The sequence below is a fragment of the Mauremys mutica genome, chromosome 8, assembly GCF_020497125.1.
Source record: "Mauremys mutica isolate MM-2020 ecotype Southern chromosome 8, ASM2049712v1, whole genome shotgun sequence".
Classification (NCBI taxonomy): Eukaryota; Metazoa; Chordata; order Testudines; family Geoemydidae; genus Mauremys; species Mauremys mutica.
This window is the reverse complement of record NC_059079.1, coordinates 9,145,441-9,163,510: the sequence shown is the minus strand read 5'-3', so window position 1 is coordinate 9,163,510 and position 18,070 is coordinate 9,145,441. Positions and strand designations below refer to the sequence as shown.

The 18,070-nt window shown below is 38.2% G+C and overlaps 1 protein-coding gene across 15 annotated transcripts in view; it reads right to left on the bottom strand.

The window, feature by feature from the left end:
• ELAVL4 (ELAV like RNA binding protein 4) overlaps positions 1–18,070 on the bottom strand; it is a 130,103-nt gene that overhangs the window by 67,122 nt on the left and 44,911 nt on the right. For 5 of the 15 annotated variants that reach the window (XM_045028078.1, XM_045028080.1, XM_045028077.1 and 2 more), the window contains one exon: positions 7,774–7,869. The exons of 4 other annotated variants lie outside the window; for them this stretch is intronic. In XM_045028078.1, the coding sequence (XP_044884013.1) occupies positions 7,774–7,782 (9 nt within the window). In that variant the 5' untranslated portion in view covers positions 7,783–7,869. Of the gene's footprint in view, positions 1–6,455; positions 6,576–6,726; positions 6,756–7,169; positions 7,359–7,773; positions 7,870–9,881; positions 9,999–16,783; positions 16,904–18,070 lie in introns of those variants that run through there. 6 more of the 15 variants (XM_045028087.1, XM_045028073.1, XM_045028074.1 and 3 more) reach the window with 6 other exon arrangements.

The following is an 18,070-nucleotide window of genomic DNA, read 5'->3' as shown; positions in this document are numbered from 1 at the left end:
ATCCTGAATCGCAGATGTCAATGGGAATTTTGACATTAACGTAACAGAAACAGGAGTAGGCCGCTAGTTAGTATACAACTAAGTAATGCAATTCATTAGTATTTTGACTGTGCGTTTTTTTGTTTTAAATCAGAACGACTGTAATCAGGTTGATTTCCAGTCTTATAAACATAAATTAGATATGAAGGTTTAAAATCAAACTGTCCACTGAACAAAAATGCCCATAAACAAGAATGGCTAAAGTTTAGTGATTCTTACATGAACCTAATGTATATATACTAAATAGAAGAGAAGGAGTCACTTTTCACACATGAAAAATAAATACAAGGGAAATCAGCTGTTGAGAAAGATTACTATAAAGACTAATTCTGACAGTCACAAATTTCACTTTTGTTTTGGCATTACTGGAAAAATGTGGACTTCTGGGATTTGTACTGTCTGTATGATAATGCGGCGACACAGATAATTAATATTAAAGACTACAATTCCCAGAACTTTATATTCTGGTTGGGTGCATTACAACATGATATTACAGGATGAGTCAGTTATAGTTAAATTATAAACTGTGGGAATTGTAGCCTTTTGCTGCTTAAAAGTGCTGTAATAAAGAAAGATTCATTAGGAAAAAAAGAACAAACTTCCTTCATCCACCATCCAGCTTCAGAAGCTTTTAAATATCACTTGCTGCTGTAATTTACCATTATGGCTCTATTTCCTACTGCTAAGTCTTCAGAAAAAGACATCTTAAAAAGTTCAAGTCAGTCTGTTGTTTTTCATGTGCATCCTAGAAAGAAATACTTAGGGTCTTTGATTGGCTGCTTAGAAAAACAGACTGTTCTAAATGAGTATCAACATACTATGGGCCAACATGCAAAGCCCATGGCTGTTAAACAGTACGATTCAATTACCTGCTCTGCTAGAAAATTTCTAGGTCTCTACACAATGGGTGAGATAGGTCAACATTCTCATCAGCTGTTTCTGAGAGAGTTAACACTAAGGGAAGGTGTTTGAGTCTCCTTCCATCATTCTACAAATTCACCCACGATGCTGTGAAACGACTGGAATTATAGGACTTTTGCTATTGGAACACCTCCAGAAGCATCACTGCCCACGTTCAGAATCACTTAGGTGAACAGGAAAGCTTTTTGCATAGAACTTTCTTGCATAGAACTTCAACATTCATTTGCAGCCGTTTCAAAGCAAACATATGACATAGCACTTCCTTCATTATCAAGATTTATGGGTGCTGAAATGCCACTACACTGCTACCAAGTCTTTCATGATACAGTACCAGTGCACGTCCCCAGACAGTGAAAAGTGCCAGTGACATCTTATGAAATTTTTACTAGCAATATAAACCATTTAAAATAAAATTTAAAAAAGGTACTTCTCAGGCCAAGGACATTTTTTTTTCCCGATCACAGCAGAATGTCTGAGACAACTGTGTGCGCCTTAGCAACAAAAGAGTACTACAGCATTTGATACATCACCACTCCAAATATTGTCAAAGCCAGCCTTGCATTTTACTGTGTAGCTGCACAGAGTTTCCAGAAAGCACCCCCCCCCCCATTTAGCTGACCTTATTTCTTCAACATTCTCACTGTCTTTTCATCCAATTTAATTAAGAATTCCTTACTGGTTCTCAGCATTTCCTGGCTCTTATAGATTACCTTCTTCATTGGGGAGAAAGTCTTCGTGCAAGACACAATCAAGGGCAGAACAATGGGTAAGAATGTCTCTCCGCTTCTTCCTTGCTTTATGGGCCCCAAAGAAAAGATATGCATAAAAGCTCTAAAATGGCCAGGGCAAACACAGATTGTCATTACAGAAAAATAAAAATAAACCTAACAGCAGTACCACACAGCTAATTCTTAATGAACATATGAAATACTGTAAATGTTACAGTGAGACAGTAGCAAGTGGTTATGAAAATTAAAAAGCGTATTCTTATTATAATCCCAATTGAAACGACTTGATTTCTAACACTGATGCTCCAAAGCTATTGTGAAGACTGTCTGAATACCTAATTACGTAAACAACAAACAAAAGGTCTCATCTCTGGTGCTCTACGCTATCATCCCAAACTGGTTATAATTAAAGGTGTGAACAACAAAGTAAGTAACAAACCTGCAAAGTCAAGGTTCTGAGAAATTAATGGGCATCACTGCACTGCACTAGTTCAAATTCATCACTCATTATTTCTCAGACTAGCACTGTGCAGTTTCACATGTTTGTGCCTCATTCTCTTTCCTTCAAGCCTTTCCTTCCTTTTCTAGATGGCTAATTTTAGACAATTACTGTCTGTGACACACTGAGACTCTTCCTCCCCCCTTTTTTCCCCTCCTTTTTCTAGTTGTAAAGCTAGTGACCTATAAAAGCCCTGTGCACCTAAAACACTCCAGGATTTTAGAAAGTGAAGATGGATCATTTGAAATAAGGGAACAAAAGAAAGCAAAAAGTATTTGAATACCCCTTTCCCCCACCACTTTCCCTTTGCATCATTTCAATGGTTAAAAACACTCAGATACAAAAGGGCTGGGTACACATACACAGTAAATACTAATTTTACTAGGACTAGACATACTGTACTTGTTGAATAGAAACAATGTTCTGATTCTGAGTTAATATTTTAGCAAGATAAAATATGCACCTCAGTTAAGCCTTTCAGGTAATTTAGAAGTCAGAGGTTTAAGTTAACTACGGCCCTTTGCACCATATGAACAAAAATGTACGACATTTAGAGAATGCCCTTCCCGTTCTCAAAAAAACCCTGGTATTTTTTTACACTATGTTGTAAAAATAGGTGTGACAATACACACACGCAAACACGCATGTATAAATACATGCACACTCATCTCTCTTTCCATCTATCTTGGAAAGAGAGTGAGTAATAGGGGAGGGGTGACTTTCCTTTCTTACACGGATTAGCAAATTTCGTGAAGTATGGCCTATCATCATCAAAGGTGCCAGGCTTTTTAATGTTGACCTGCTTACAGTAAGATTGCTTGCGCCCCTTCTCCCCAAAAACCCCAATGACATTGAAAAAAATACTGCATTGCAGTATTTGCCAGTGCATCGGAGTGTATCCAGTCAGCTGTCCCACAGACAAACAAATGTACATTTTAACACGTCCAGGCATGTAAATTAGTTGTCTGGTGGCCACAGATTGCTGAAACAGACAAGTGGATTTGTCAAGATCTGTGCACCTCCACATACCTATATATAATATTCTCTATCACTGTCCATTTCTTACCTGGGGTGTTTGCTGAAATGTTCTGAAAGTGCAAATTACCAAGGAACACGACAAACCCCCCTACCAGAATATGGGAAGTACTAATAACTTATTTCATACACAATCTAGAACCACTGTCCACCACAAGATAATGTTCAAGTAGTAGGACTATTATGTGCAGAAAATAACCTTCATTTCATGAACATTTCCAGCAGCGTTCTAACTAGGGAAGACTTGAGAATGTAATGTAAGCTGGAGGACATTCCTTTAAAAAATTCCTAAGTAAAGACTAAAAATATGCAAGATTTCTGCAACAACTAGATTTTCTCCAACAGGAATCAAATATTTAACAGGACCAAGTCTAGATGGTCAAGACTATTTCACACCCATTTAAATGGCATTTTCAAACAAACACTTTGCAGTTCATTTTTAACCTTCCTTTGTCAATAACAACTGGGGTTTTCTTCATCTGAGAAAGTTCAGAAAGGTAAAATTAATAAAGATAAGGAAAGCAAAGGAGGTTATCAAGCCAGTCAACTGTGGAGGAGCATATCTGTTTCTAACATGGAAACCTGATTAGTAAGGTGCATAGTAATAAAAAGAATTGTAAACTGGTAGCTGGTGTTTCTCTTCCATCAACATCTGAATGTAAAATCCTCTTTTTTTAGCAAGACTACAATTTCACAAAAATGACCATGTTGAAAAGACAGCTACATAGTCTCCAATTTTTGTTTAAAAATAAAAAGGGTTTATGTTCTATGGTTTTAGTCTTACGATTATATATCTGGCAATCTTACATGAAATTTCACTAATTTAATAGCTATTTTCCTACTTCAGGGTCTACTATGTGATCTTTCATGTGAAAGAAGAGAAGACTGACACTATCTACATGCAGGCTGTGTTCATCAATATAATCTTAAGACAAAGAAAAGAGAAAGAACAGTGGCAGAAACACGTGCCAGGAAACGTACATAAAAATACCAAATTGAACAAAAATGCAACTGTATTAACTGCTGCCGACCCTCAAAAAATGCAGCTACGTATGATCAAAGGCATTCTAATTTATTCTAATAACCAAATTCAGCAGCTTTAGAATGTATCATCAATGTTTTGGGTACAGAATTAAAATTTTAATCTCTCTCATACATATATTCTTGTATATACTATATTTATATGCATGCACTCACACACACAAACACACACAACACACACTTATGATTTTTCTTCCCCTACAGCGAAAAGCTGTGCAGTTTTCAGAGGGTCATTCAATTACTTCTCTACAGAACAGACTGCAGGAGAAGCATTAAAAGGGTGATTTAATTTCTCATATATTCTTTTTAAACTTCCTAATATGAATATTCTCATCTGAATCAAATGTTCTAAGTAATCACACATGGAAGAAAGGATTAAACTAAAAATCTGAAATTTTTAAAGACAGAAGGGTGTGTTCTTTGCCTGTGGCACGCACCTCTTGTGCCTCCTGATGTGTGACAGACGAATGCTTTCTGGGCAACCACATTTTTTTATACCTTTTACGCTACCTTCTATCACCTACAAGTCTACTATGCTTTTTAAACACTTCCGGCACCCACAACCTTGTTTAAAGATGCACTTCTGCTATTCCACATTACTGTGTGCCCTATATCATGAGAGATCATAACTAGCAAAATATATAGCTTTTCTTTAAAACCTAAAGCCAACACAGCTTGAAATTGAAAGTGGATATTGTTATAGCGGGCAGAGGTGAGGCTAGTGAAGAAGAGTACACCTTCATTATTTCAGGAAATTTCTGCTTAGTGCATAAACTGCAGGATATGATGAACTCCCTTGAACTGATTATTCTGCCCTAGAACCATCTGACTACGTAAAAATACCAATATCACTTAACACAAAATCACTGCTTAAGGTAAATTCATTCTACCTACTGTTCTCATAGGGACATTTGCTGGAAAATTCTAAGAAATGATTTGCAGAAGCTATCAGCTGTGGGAGTTCACTATTATACCTCTGTCAACTTCATTCAATATAATTTACATTTTTCTAAAATACTGCCTCACAGGATTCCTCACTATTTTTTGCACGTACAATTTCACAGCAGGAGGAGGGGAAAAAAAAGATAACCTTCTTTTGGAAAGAAGAAAGAACAGATGCTTAAAAATAGATTTCTAGAAATCACTGTAAGCCGGAGCCAGAAATGTAATTAACGCCTATTTATAAAGAATAATTAAAGTTGTGACTGCCACAAAGAACAGCAAAGATAATCGAGGTAGCCCCTGCCTTTTTTTTTTTTTTTTTTTTTTAAAACACTGTTTGCAGTATTCCCACATGATTGCCACCTGCTCCCCCACTCAGCTTCCCCTATGCTCGTTTCCTCGGCAACCTTTCATTGGCTTTTCCTCCCAGCTATCGCTTTCAGTTCGGCTGCTCAGTCTAATCTTATTTGTTTTACACCCATCAAAACAAGCAGCTAGACAAAAGACAATCCTATAAGAATGTGAAAAGACCGTAGCTTTGTATTCCAGTTATAATAAATATCCAAAGTGAAAGTCTGCAGAATGTTTAATTGAAACAAAACTAGCAAAAGTGATTTGAATTTTCAAGATTTTCCCCCCACTGAATAGCAGTGCTCTGTAAAATTCAAAGTCTGTAATAGTTGTATTTGATCATGCCATTTTGCACACTCTGTAAGGAAAACATAAAGGAGGAAAGAGTCGACTATTTCTGATTCCTCTGCCAAAAGAATACTCTAAAAATAGAAATACTATTTTTACATAAATGGATTGCTTTGACTTCCTTCAATATTTAAAAAAAGAAAAAAAAACCCTCCAAAACACCATTCTGTTTCACGATAGTATTAGCTCGTAAACAAACAAAACACCTCATTTTTACATGCAGTTATTAGATCTGGATTTAATTTAACACTCATGTAACACAAATGACGACGAAAAGGCATGAGCTGCTGCCTGATCTGATGGTCATACAGTACAATGACACCGTGACTGTCAGCCGAGACCATCCTTGCTTGACTGAAATGTAATGTTCAATGGAATCAGCGTGCAGTGCCATCACACTTCGATACATTAAAAATAGATAGATCCTAAAAAATAAACGACGACTTGTAATTTTATTTATGACTCACAATCTGCTATCCTGAACAAAAGAAATTCATGAGGCACATATAAGCTGTATGAAACCTATAAACAGTCTCTCAGCATTCACTTACCATTTTCAAGCCATTCCACTCCATCTGTGATCACAAAGATGGACCCTTGCAGCCCCTCACAGTGTCAAAAGCAAAAAGAACGTTATGTAAAAGCTGACATTCCTTCTTACAGTACTGCTGCCCAACGATGCAACAAAATCGACATATACTAGGCGCTGCAACACATACAAGCCTCCTCCTCTTTTTATGAGGTCATGACAGGAAACTCTTTGAAATACAATATGCAGCATTTACTGAAGCTCATATAAATCACTCTAAAAAATTACCATACCTGCTGCGCAGTCCACCAAAACAAAATTACCAGTCTTGAGGCTTTTTTCCAAGGATTCTGCTCTGCATTTGTATTTCCAACATGTGAATGTGGAAATTAATTACCTCCCCACCCAGAACAACCCCCTCTTTTTCAGCATTTCAGTTAGCCACACACAGCCTCACGTTAGAAATCAGCTCTTTCTTTATTCTGAGAGAAATCACAATGACCTTAAAAATGACAAAGTACATCCTTTATTAAAGGATATGCAGGCATTAAATAGGAGAGAGAGAGAAAAAGGGAGAGAGAGACGGAGATACATAATGTAGAAAGAAACCAGTCATAGCAACTAAACTCATGTGAAAACAGACTGATAAAGATGCAGATTTGGGGAAATCTATGTTATATATCTATTTATTTATATATAACTACTATAAACAGATTTTAAATCTACTAATACCTACCATAACCATTCTTAATGGCAAATATTGGGTCTTGAAAAGCTTCAACTCTTCTAAAGATTTGCTATGGTTTCAGGGATTTAATATTTTTTTGTAAAAAAAAAAAAAAAAAAAAAAGATTCCACAAAGCACAGTGCAGACGTTTTGTGCAGCAAAAGAATAATAATCATAAAAAAAGCGCACTGTGTTGAAGCCCCCGATTCTAGGATGTAGATAAGAACAACTGAACAGAGCCTTACTGAAATTGGCTTGCAGCTTCTCCTTTTTACATCCATTTATGGGACCATCTGTCAGCTGAAGCCAGGATCCGATTGGCTAGGGAAACTAAAGGAGGCGTTGCAACATCAGGTGCTATTGAAATTAGCTACTGCCAGATTGACAATGTTAATGATTTGGTGACCTCTACAACAACAGAGACCAGATTTCTGAACTGCTGCTTGTGTCTAGTAATTAAGGCCCAGTTGAAAAAACAACACATATACATGTATTTTATATCTCTCCCTACCCCAGAAGTACAGTAACAGTTACAGGCCATATCTACAGTTTATATACCTCCATCATGGAGGTGCCATACCTCAGCCATGCTTCAATGACTGCAACCTCTTACCTCTTGCATGCGTGGCTTTGAGGTCTGGAGTATTTTAACCACCTTATCTTTCTCGACCGTTGCTTTCCGGAGAAATGCATATTTAATGATCTGCCTCTAGGCTCAAAGATATGACAAAAGCACTTTAATGTGCATTTTAACTGCATTTATTCTCAGGTACTATTGATTTTAATAATCAAACCATTTTTTTTCCTTTTGCAGTAAAAGACTTTCACATTTATATATAGTTTTAAAGGCAGGTTTGATATTACTTGCACTTGATTATATGTCTAAAATATAGTATCTACTTACCAGCACATTTTACCAGAATAAAAGTCGTATTTTATAATTATCCAGGTATCTCACTTCATTGCTCGCTTGCTTTACAAGGAAGTGATAAATAAACATGGGCATTTAAAAGAAATTATTTTTCAACTGTAATAAGCAACATGCTTTAACTTTGTAATAAACACACTTACTTATCTTTTGCTTGCTTCCATAGACAAAGCACCAAACCACCAATTATAAACAGCAATATTTCACAAACTTTCCACTACGGCAACTTAATTAAAAATTCTCTTAATTAGGAAAGATTTATATCCCCATCTTCTTCAAAAGAGAAATATTTTAGGGGTTTGTTGATTTTATACTTGGTAGCCAAGATAACAACACATAGCATCCTGTTTTCACATCTAACCTGAGATTAACGTTTATCTAATCTAAAACTACCAATTTTTAATCTATGTAATATTGATATTTAAATCGTTTAGTTTTATCTTTGATGTGTACAGTAAAAAGAAAATATTTTTTAAAAATGTCCAAAATAATTATTAATATTTCTATTTTGGAACAGATAGAAAGGTAAAAGCTGCGGAGAACGCTAGCATGGGCCATGATATATGCTCATTTAGCTCTTCACTGCATAAAATAAGAAATGGTTTTATGAAACACCACAAACCTACCCCACGACAATATATAATTAACATTTTGGGAAAAGTTTCTTTAAAGTACAAATATTAACTCAAAACTGTTAATCTTGTAAAGGGTACTCTGTACGTTTTAAAATTTCTTTAAAGCATCTACATGCACAAAAAAACCCAGTCACAGCCTAAACAAATAGTACAATGTAGGAAATATATTAATCTTTTAAATAATGTAGATACACATGGATCACATAAGCAGAAAACACACATTAGAAAAAACATTTAAAATAAATGAACCCTTCCTACCCATGGAGTGAACACCGAATTGAATTAACATCTATTATGGATAGTTTAAATGGCTGCAGAGGATTTCTCTTATCACACAATAGTTTTAAAAACATTTGTAGCTTAGCAAAAACTAGCAAAGATTACACTGGGTTATAGGATAGGTTTCCTAAATCAATCTATGCAACTCAAAATGAAATACTAGAGTGAATTCACTAGCATCAAAACACTGCATAACTAGTACATCATCATATGTTCTGGTCCCAAAATACACTGAATATTAAAGTTTCATTTGTAATGCAGATTTTTACTTAAGGTCTCTTCAGGGGTTAACTAAATTGAACAAGGGATGGAGAAATCTTTTTTTCAGGCTTTTCAACCTCAGCATACTTTGTTAGCTATAAATTAATGTTATGCATATCAAAAGATTCAGCCATTTTTCTGAAACAATCTCACATTGCAGTCCTAAACAATTAGCTGTTTTGCAAAACTAAAATTTCATGTACTTTGTACACTGATCACTTAAAAAAAACACAAAACAAAAATAAAACCCACAAACCCACACACCAAATCTTTCACAGGAATACTAAAACAAACGCACAAATGTCCTCAGAGGCCTCTCTCTAAAGACAAAGGCAGAATCCTATTGTTGAAAAAGTCAACCTTATTATCGTGTTTCCAATAGTACCATTCATCTTTCAGGGTAAGTGGCTGACCACTGCATCAGAGTTGTGACACATTTGTAAAGCATCAAATTCTCAATATAGTCTCTCAGAATCAGCCAGTAAACCTCTGAGAAAAGCCTTATTTTTATGCGAGCCTCCATCCCCACAAAAAGAAACTTGTCTTAAACACCTAATCCAATATCAAAATGAAATCACAGGGCTGTTTGTCCCGTCCCCCCCACCCTTCTCTCCTTACCATAAATGAGCAGTTTCTTGACTCATTAATGACAGTTTCCCTTAAAAGAAGTGATCTCATATCACTGAGCCCCTCTACACCATGCATACATCCCAAAGATTGCGGGTATCTTAGCATCAGTAGCCGCCAGCAAGCTCTCTCATACAGAGCCCAGATGGACTATACCAGAAGCCAATTCAGCGTTAATAACTACCTACTCTGTGCAGTTTAGAAGCCTTACGTGGCATAATGTCCTAGGCAACAGCAGCCGACTGAAACCGCAAATAAAGACAACCCAAATGTCCAAAAGCATCAAAAGGAAAAAAAATAAGTGAAGAATGATTTTTTAATCTCTTACTTTCATAAGAATAAACTGAATCCTTCATAAACATATTAAAAAAGGTGGGGAAAAAACAGATGCTGCCCAGAAAAGTGACAAAATATTACCTCATTATTTAACAAAGCAGCATTAAGCGTCCTGCTGATTTCAAACATCTTGCCACAGATTTTGGTTTAAGAGAAACAGAAAGAATCCTTTGCAAGCCCTCTGTCTGCAAAGGGTTCTTCAATTTTCTTGCGCACAACAGTATAGTCAATATGTTATTTCCCTAGAGTTCGCACATTAAAACATCTAGTCAGTGAGCTGAATTTTCCCCTTATCTCACACACAGTACACTCCTGTTATATGCACTGCTCTCTTTGCGAGATCAGCCTGCCCCAAACATGGCTGTTGTTTAAACTATTCTGTGAAGTAACAGTTCACTCTATAACCACCAGGTGGGCAGTGTGCATAGATTCAAATAACCATCTTAAAGATTTTTCTTGGAACAGTCTTTAGTTGTGGTATAGAAGCCAAAATGTGCCCATATTTTGCATTCTTTTGTCAATCATCTGCTTCCCATAAGACAAAGAAACAAGCCAATGAACTTTCATTAGCAAATCATTTAAAAAAAAATCTTAAAAAGGAACCTAAACACAATTACACACAAACCTTTCATGTGGCAAGAATGAACTTAATGAAAAAACCCAATCAGCAGACAGGATGAAATGTACTTTACAGGGGAACACCACCAGTGAAAATGGTCTCTTGACAGAAGACAGCAAAAACATTGAGCACAGGATGATAAACTGGTTCAAGTAAACACGAACACAACATTCATTTATAGTAAACATGGGGGGGGGGGCGCGTTGGAGAATAGACAGACTACAACTTCCCCAGGTAAAATATCAGATTACCTAACCTAATATTGTGATGGTAAACAAAACTAAACCAAGAGTCAGAAAACGCATGATAAACTATCAGAGCACAAGTCCAGACAAAAGTACCAGACCAATCATTGTTTTCAACAGCAATTTAAGAAGACTTAGAAATGCTTACTACATTTTCCTCATCACTATATTTCTATAAACTTAAGAATTTTCCTTTGTTTTACTTTAGATCTGTTACAACAAGGAATGTTTCTACTGTCATACAAAGTTATGAATTCACTCAATACTCTACAGCAGTGCCCAAAGGCCTCAATCAGATGTGGGGCCCACTGTGTTAGATGCTGTATAAACACGTAACAGAATCATTGGACTGGAAGGGAATTCAAAGAGGTCTTCTAGACCAGTCCCCTGTATTGAAGGAAGAACTAAGTATATCTAGACCATCCCTGACAGGCGTTCGTCTAACCTGCTCTTAAAAATCTCCAATGACGGAGATTCCCCACACACCCCTAGGTAATTTATTCCAGTCCTTAACAACACTGACATTTAGGAAGTTTTTCCTAAATGTCCAATCTAAGCCGCCCTTGCTGCTACTAAAGCCCATTGCTTCTCCTAGTCTCAGAGGTTAACAAGAACAATTTACCTTCCTCTCCCTTGTAACAAAATGTTATGTACTTGAAAACTGTTATGTCTCCCCCCACGTCTTCTCTTCTCCAGACTAAACAAACCCAATTTTTCCATCTTCCCTCATAGGTCATGTTTTCTAGACCTTCAATTATTTTTGTTGATCTTCTCTGGACTTTCTACAAATTGTCCACATCTTCCCCAAAATGCGGCACCCAGAAATGGACACAATACTCCAGTTGAGGCCTAATCGGTGCGTAGTACAGTGGAAGAATTACTTCTTACGTCTTGCTTACAATAGTCCTGATAATACATCCCAGAACGATGTTTGCTTTTTTGAAACAGTGTCACACTGTTGACTCATATTTGGCTTGTGATCCACTACGACCCCCAGATTCCTTTCTGCAGTACTCCTGCCTAAGCAGTCATTTCTCATTTTGAATGTGTACAACAGATTGTTCCTTCCTAAGTGGAGTACTTCACAGTTGTCCTTACTGAATGTCATCCTATTTACTCCAGACCATTTCTCTAGTTTGACCGGATCATTCGAATTTTAATCTTATCCTCCAAAGCACTTGCAACCCCTCCCAGCTGTGTACTGTCAACGAACTTTAAGTGTATTCTGTATGCCATTATCTAAATCACTGATGAAGATATTGAAGAGAACTGGGCCTAGAACTGATCCATGAGGGACCCCACTCAATATGCCCTTCCAGCTTGACTGTGAACGACTAATAACTACTCCTTGGGAACTGTTTTCCAGCCAGTTATGATTCTTATCGTAACAAAGACAGTCCCTGTCCTGAAGAGTTTTCAATTCACATTTTAAAATTTAAAGCACAAATTGGTGGTGTGGGGAAGAATGAAAAACAAAAAGAAATCACACAAGAGTGTTATTTATTATGGGCCAAAACGGAATCCCACTGAAATCCCATTGCAACTACCTTCAGTGGGAGCAGGACCTAATAAGGTTATTTACTGAAAGTAAAGGTCATGTTATTTTCCAAATGTTCTATTTTATTAAAATGTGACAAACCATATGAACATGTGATTTTGACTTGTCAAATACATAGTATTACCTACATTACTATATTTCTTCATACACGGATGTCTCTATGAATACTTTTCACAGGGTTAAGAGGTGTGTGTGTGTGTGCGCGCACGCGCACATACCTGATATTCTGTTTTGCCTGTTAAATAATGGTAAGTGATGCAGCTACGATTTAACCTTCTTGAATATATTAATTTTCCACCCCACTTTCTATATGGGGAAGAAAGGTTATTTCCACCATTTCTGGATGTATGAAATGAGCTTATTTTCTCACTCACCGTATGTCTTGAATATTAATTAAAAATGTCACTTCTTTTCTAACACTGTAACGTAATCATTTAGTAAATAAAATGTTCTTGGCTTTCTGATCTTGGAGATAATATATTTAAGGGTTTCAGGAATATTATTTTTTACTTGCAGATAACTTCAGTATTTTGATTACCAGCCATTCCTCTGATTTAAACAGAAATATTTTATAAATGTATTTTAAAAGAAACAAAACAAAGATCAAAAAAAGGACCTGAAGCACATTTTTAAGGACCTTTCCTCCTACTACCCTGAGGCAAATTCAACCAATCAATAAGAAACCATTGACACGCCACCATCTGCCAAGCTGCAGAGAAATGTGGCTAGAACAGACCTCTTATAGAGCAGCAGTAGTCTCATTTTCAGTCTATTAGGAAAGCACCAGAGCTTTCATGTGCAAGGACACAAAACTCCAACCCAGACTCTTTTCACACCAGTTTCAGAGTACACTGCTGCAGAACTCAAACATTTATGCTGAGTGAATTTTGAAGCTAATCATCAAAGGGGGGGTTGGGGGGGGGGGAAGAAATCAGTAACGGTCTATTCTAGTGCAGTGTAAAAAATAAAGAATTTGGCGAATTCTATCCTAATATGATTATAGCAAGCCGCTTAAATACTGCTATCTGTGAACTACAACCTGGCATTTTCAACTGACTCTTCGTTTTCCACTCTTCTACAGAGGACTAGGTAGGCAAGCTTAGAAGTTTATGAATTGTTTTCTAGGATATTTCTATTATAAACGATACAAAATCAAAGATTTATTTGGGATCTAAGGATATTAATTTGTTTCTCGGGGGTGGAGGGAAAGTAGAGTAGAGAGAGGAGATTGAACCACAGTGTGATTCAACACCAAACAATGGACTTGGAAAAGGAGATACACAATGCAAGCACTAAGGTTTGCCCTATGCTGTCATTGGAGAATCTGTGTGGAAATGCAGTATCTATGGAAAAGATCTCATATATCAGCACTACCAGCCCCACCAGCCCCACACCAAGAATTTAACTTGAAGAAAAGTGTTCAAGGGCTTGATCCTGGAAAGATTCTGAGCATTCGCAACTCTGCAAATTGTGGGGTGCTCAGCAGTGCTCAGCGTCAGGTCCAAGATGAGCCAGAGACAACTCAAATGGATACATGCACTGACACATGAAGAACACATCATCATAGATGACAAAATTTTAACAGAATCTGCACTACAGGATCAGGATAGGTGCCCCATTCTCTTCCAAATATCAAAAGACAAAATAAATATGTTCAAAGGGATGGAAACTTCTTATATATACACACATGCACACTTGCTCAGCGGAGACAGGTCTGCCTATTTTAAAAGTCATCTGCAAAGTTTTAAGAAAGCTTGAAAAAACTGAGTATGCAAATGACAAATGGTGAAAGCCATCAAATTGAGTATAAAACCAAGAGCCTAAATGTCAATGGTATCTAACCCAAAATTTGATTCCAAAAAAAGTCAGTCTGCATTAAGAACACAACACTGGAGAGCTTGTGGGGAAGGGGGAAGTGTCTAAAAAAATCCATGTCTAAAAAGGACACTTACATATATAACAGAACCATGAATAGCTTAGAGGTTTAGTGCAACATCCAAAAGCTTTTAAAAAAATTGTGAATTTGGAGGGAGAAATGAATAGTCAGGCACCAATACAAAATAACAAATAGGCTGAGTAAAAAAGCAAGCAACATATACAACAGTGAGATTTTTTAAAATTATGGTTAATTAAACCATTAATGTACAGTATAGAGCTATAAGATAGTGTAATTTAACCACTGAATGGTTTAAATAAATAACTGATTGCCCTCTGGAAACTAAGAGATCTAGGTGATCAAAAACAATGCACTAGGCAATGCTAAAATGGTTTTCAGGTAAACTGTTCTATAAGGTTAGGGAATTCACATGGATTTAAGGAGGCTGAGAAATTTAGGACTGGTCTATGTATAACTACACCATGTATTAAAAAGAGGATGTTTTGGAATCATCTAAAACAGGGTACATTGTAGGATTCTTGGCTTAGAGCAGAAGAAGTAGGCAAAAGAAAGTAAGATTGTATTGGGAGTTTTATCTGCACACTCTGCTATGTAAGAAGCCATTATTGCCTCTTATTGTAGCCCAACTGTGGACCCTACAAAACAGCTGTGCAAGCTCTGATAGTGATGGAATGTTACATCAGGTGCATTGTGATTTCTCTTAGCATGAGAGAGAAAGAGAAAAAGATCCTAGGACTCCCACTGGAAATCCAGTTGCTTTGCTGTGGATACAGAGCTACCTGGTTCAGAAAGTTCTGAACGCAAGGATATTCAACCAAACCCCACCCCCAATCCTATATAAATACAACACTAATTTAAGCATTTAGACACACAAAACCAAAGAGATTCACTTACAGTTCCCACAGAAACCACAACTCAGCTTCTTTGCACACATGTAGCATTTAGTTGTTACTGTACTGGGTGTTCCTTTTATTCAAGAGATGTATGTAATTCAGACCCTTTACAGTCGCTTCAGGTACGAGGGTGCAACTTTTGAATGTCTGTGTACGTGCAAGTCCCCCAGTGGGTAGTTATGTTTAAGTGCTAGTGGAAGATTGGAGCACACGAGATTTTCAGAGGAGATTGATGGGCACATCCAGACCATGTTCTTGACAAAATGGAGATAATGCAAAGAGGTGGGACAGGGGTAGTGGTCTCAGGGATAAGTGTCAAAGCCAACTTTCAGAAATGCAAGATGGGCATCCAGACTTAGATGCACACATGCTTGTGACGAAGTGGGTATTCACCCACGAAAGTTCATGCTCCAATACGTCTGTTAGTCTATACGGTGTCACAGGACTCTGTCGCTTTTTACAGATCCAACTAACACACCTACCCTTCTGATACTTGACAACATCCTTGTAGTGACGCAGGCATGCATCATCCAGAGATACCGGTAGAATTACCGGTAGAAGACACCATTAAAAGTACTCCTCAAATCACCCCTTTGGATGCTGTGTTTGCTGCTTGGTTGCAAGAAGCAGCAGCACAACCCTCCCCACCCCTCAGCTCCCTAAACACATACATCTAAACAGGGAGAGAAGGAGATATTCAGGAGGGATAATGTTGCAGGAAAGAGACAAGCCAGAGAAGGGAACAAGCCAGGGAAGATGCTGTGGGGGCGGGTGCAGCAAACAGAGTCAGGGAGAGGAAGGTGAGGAATAAGCAGTGATGCTGAGCTCATATATTAGGAGAAGACTAAGGAAGTGCAAATGGCAGAAGAGGACACACTCTTACCCAGGGGTGGCTCTAGTGATTTTGCCGCCCCAAGCACAGCAGGCAGGCTGCCTCCGGCGGTTTGCCTGCAGGCGGTCCCCCGAAGCTGCGGGACCAGCGGACCCTCCGCAGGCAAACCACCAGAGGCAGCCTGCCTGCCGCCCTCACGGCGCCGGCAGATCACCCCCCGCGCTTGGCATGCTGGGGCCTGGAGCCGCCCCTGCCTTTACCCTTCACATAAGGTCTATCAGCCATACAAGAGTTTCCTGAAAATACCAGAGGTGCAAGCATTGCAGAGGTACAGGCTGAACAAGGTGATGGTCCCCCATCTCTGCACTGAATGGTTGGAGAGCATGATCAAGCCCAGCTATTTCCTCCCAGTGCCAATTAAGAGCAGCCTGGTCCTTGGTACCCCTTCTATGGACTCATCTAAGCAGACTATTTAGGACATCACTGGTATCAGCCATTCTGCAGCATCCTTACATCCGTAATACTTCCTTGTAATACTGCTCAGCAAGATCAGTAACCAATCAGTGTCCTCATGGACAAGCAAACACGGGAACAGGCCATGCAGATCTATGCTGTTGTGGCCGCAGCGGATACCACCGACATCCATGAGGCTGCCCAGACAGCATCGTGCCACCTGCAAAAAAAGGAAAATCAACATACTCCAAAACCATTCTCACCAAGGTCAATTTCACTGCTGTGAAGTCCTAGTCTCCCAGACCCTGTCAACTCTCCTCTTCCTTGGTACAAATGACTGCCAGAGTACTTTGAGGAATGAGATCCAGGGAGGCTGGCTACTTGGCAAACCTCTCCCTCTCACACATCCTATTCAATGTCCTAATAAAGCACTAGGGTTAAACCCTTAACAGGGGCTTCCCCTCTGCTCCCATTACTTTTATAGTCCAACCCTAGACAAGAACTACAGTGCTGTCTTAAAAAAAGCCACTCTAACTTTCACAGATGGAACTTTGCCCATGCAGTATTCTCAGCTAATTTTCAACCCATCTAGGAACTCAAACAACATTTTGAAATCTCTATTTTCCTGCGGGTGCACAGAAAACTAAGGACATCATCTGCCAATTTAGATGCCTACATTTATCCATCTAAATATGTTGTCTAATTTTTAAAGATGAAGATAATGGAAGATGTACATATTCAACAAGGGCTGCATGTGATAAGCATCTCTGGAGAAAAAATAAATCACACCACTTATTTGGGTACCTAACCCAAGGCCTTTGAAAGTGCTGATGCAAGCAGGAAAGATTTACGGATATTCTACATTTCCTGTGTGACTTTAGGCACGTCATTTAATCTACCCTGTGCTCAGTTCACCATCTGTAAAAAGCGGGTGTATTCATTTAATATACTGATGATTGCAATGGGCTCAGATACTATGGTGATGTGGGCAAAGTGCCTACCTATACAGACTGCCTATATGCAGCAGAGTATGTCAGAAAAGGGGTCTTTGAAAACATGGGTCCATACCCATAATCCTGATCATCAGTGTTTAGTAAATAATAATGCTAACTCAGGTCATGTCTACACTACAAATTTAAATTGACCTAAATTACATCAGCACACAGCCACTGCAGTTTTTAAATTACTTGTGTGTGCGTGCACACCTGGCTCCGTGTATCGGCAGTGCGCATCTTTACCAAGAGCACTTGTATCAATGCAGAATGCAGTCCACTGTGGGGAGGTATCCTACTGTGCACTCGCCACCTTCCAGTGCAGGGTCTTCTGGGAAGTTCTCGAAGTGCCTGA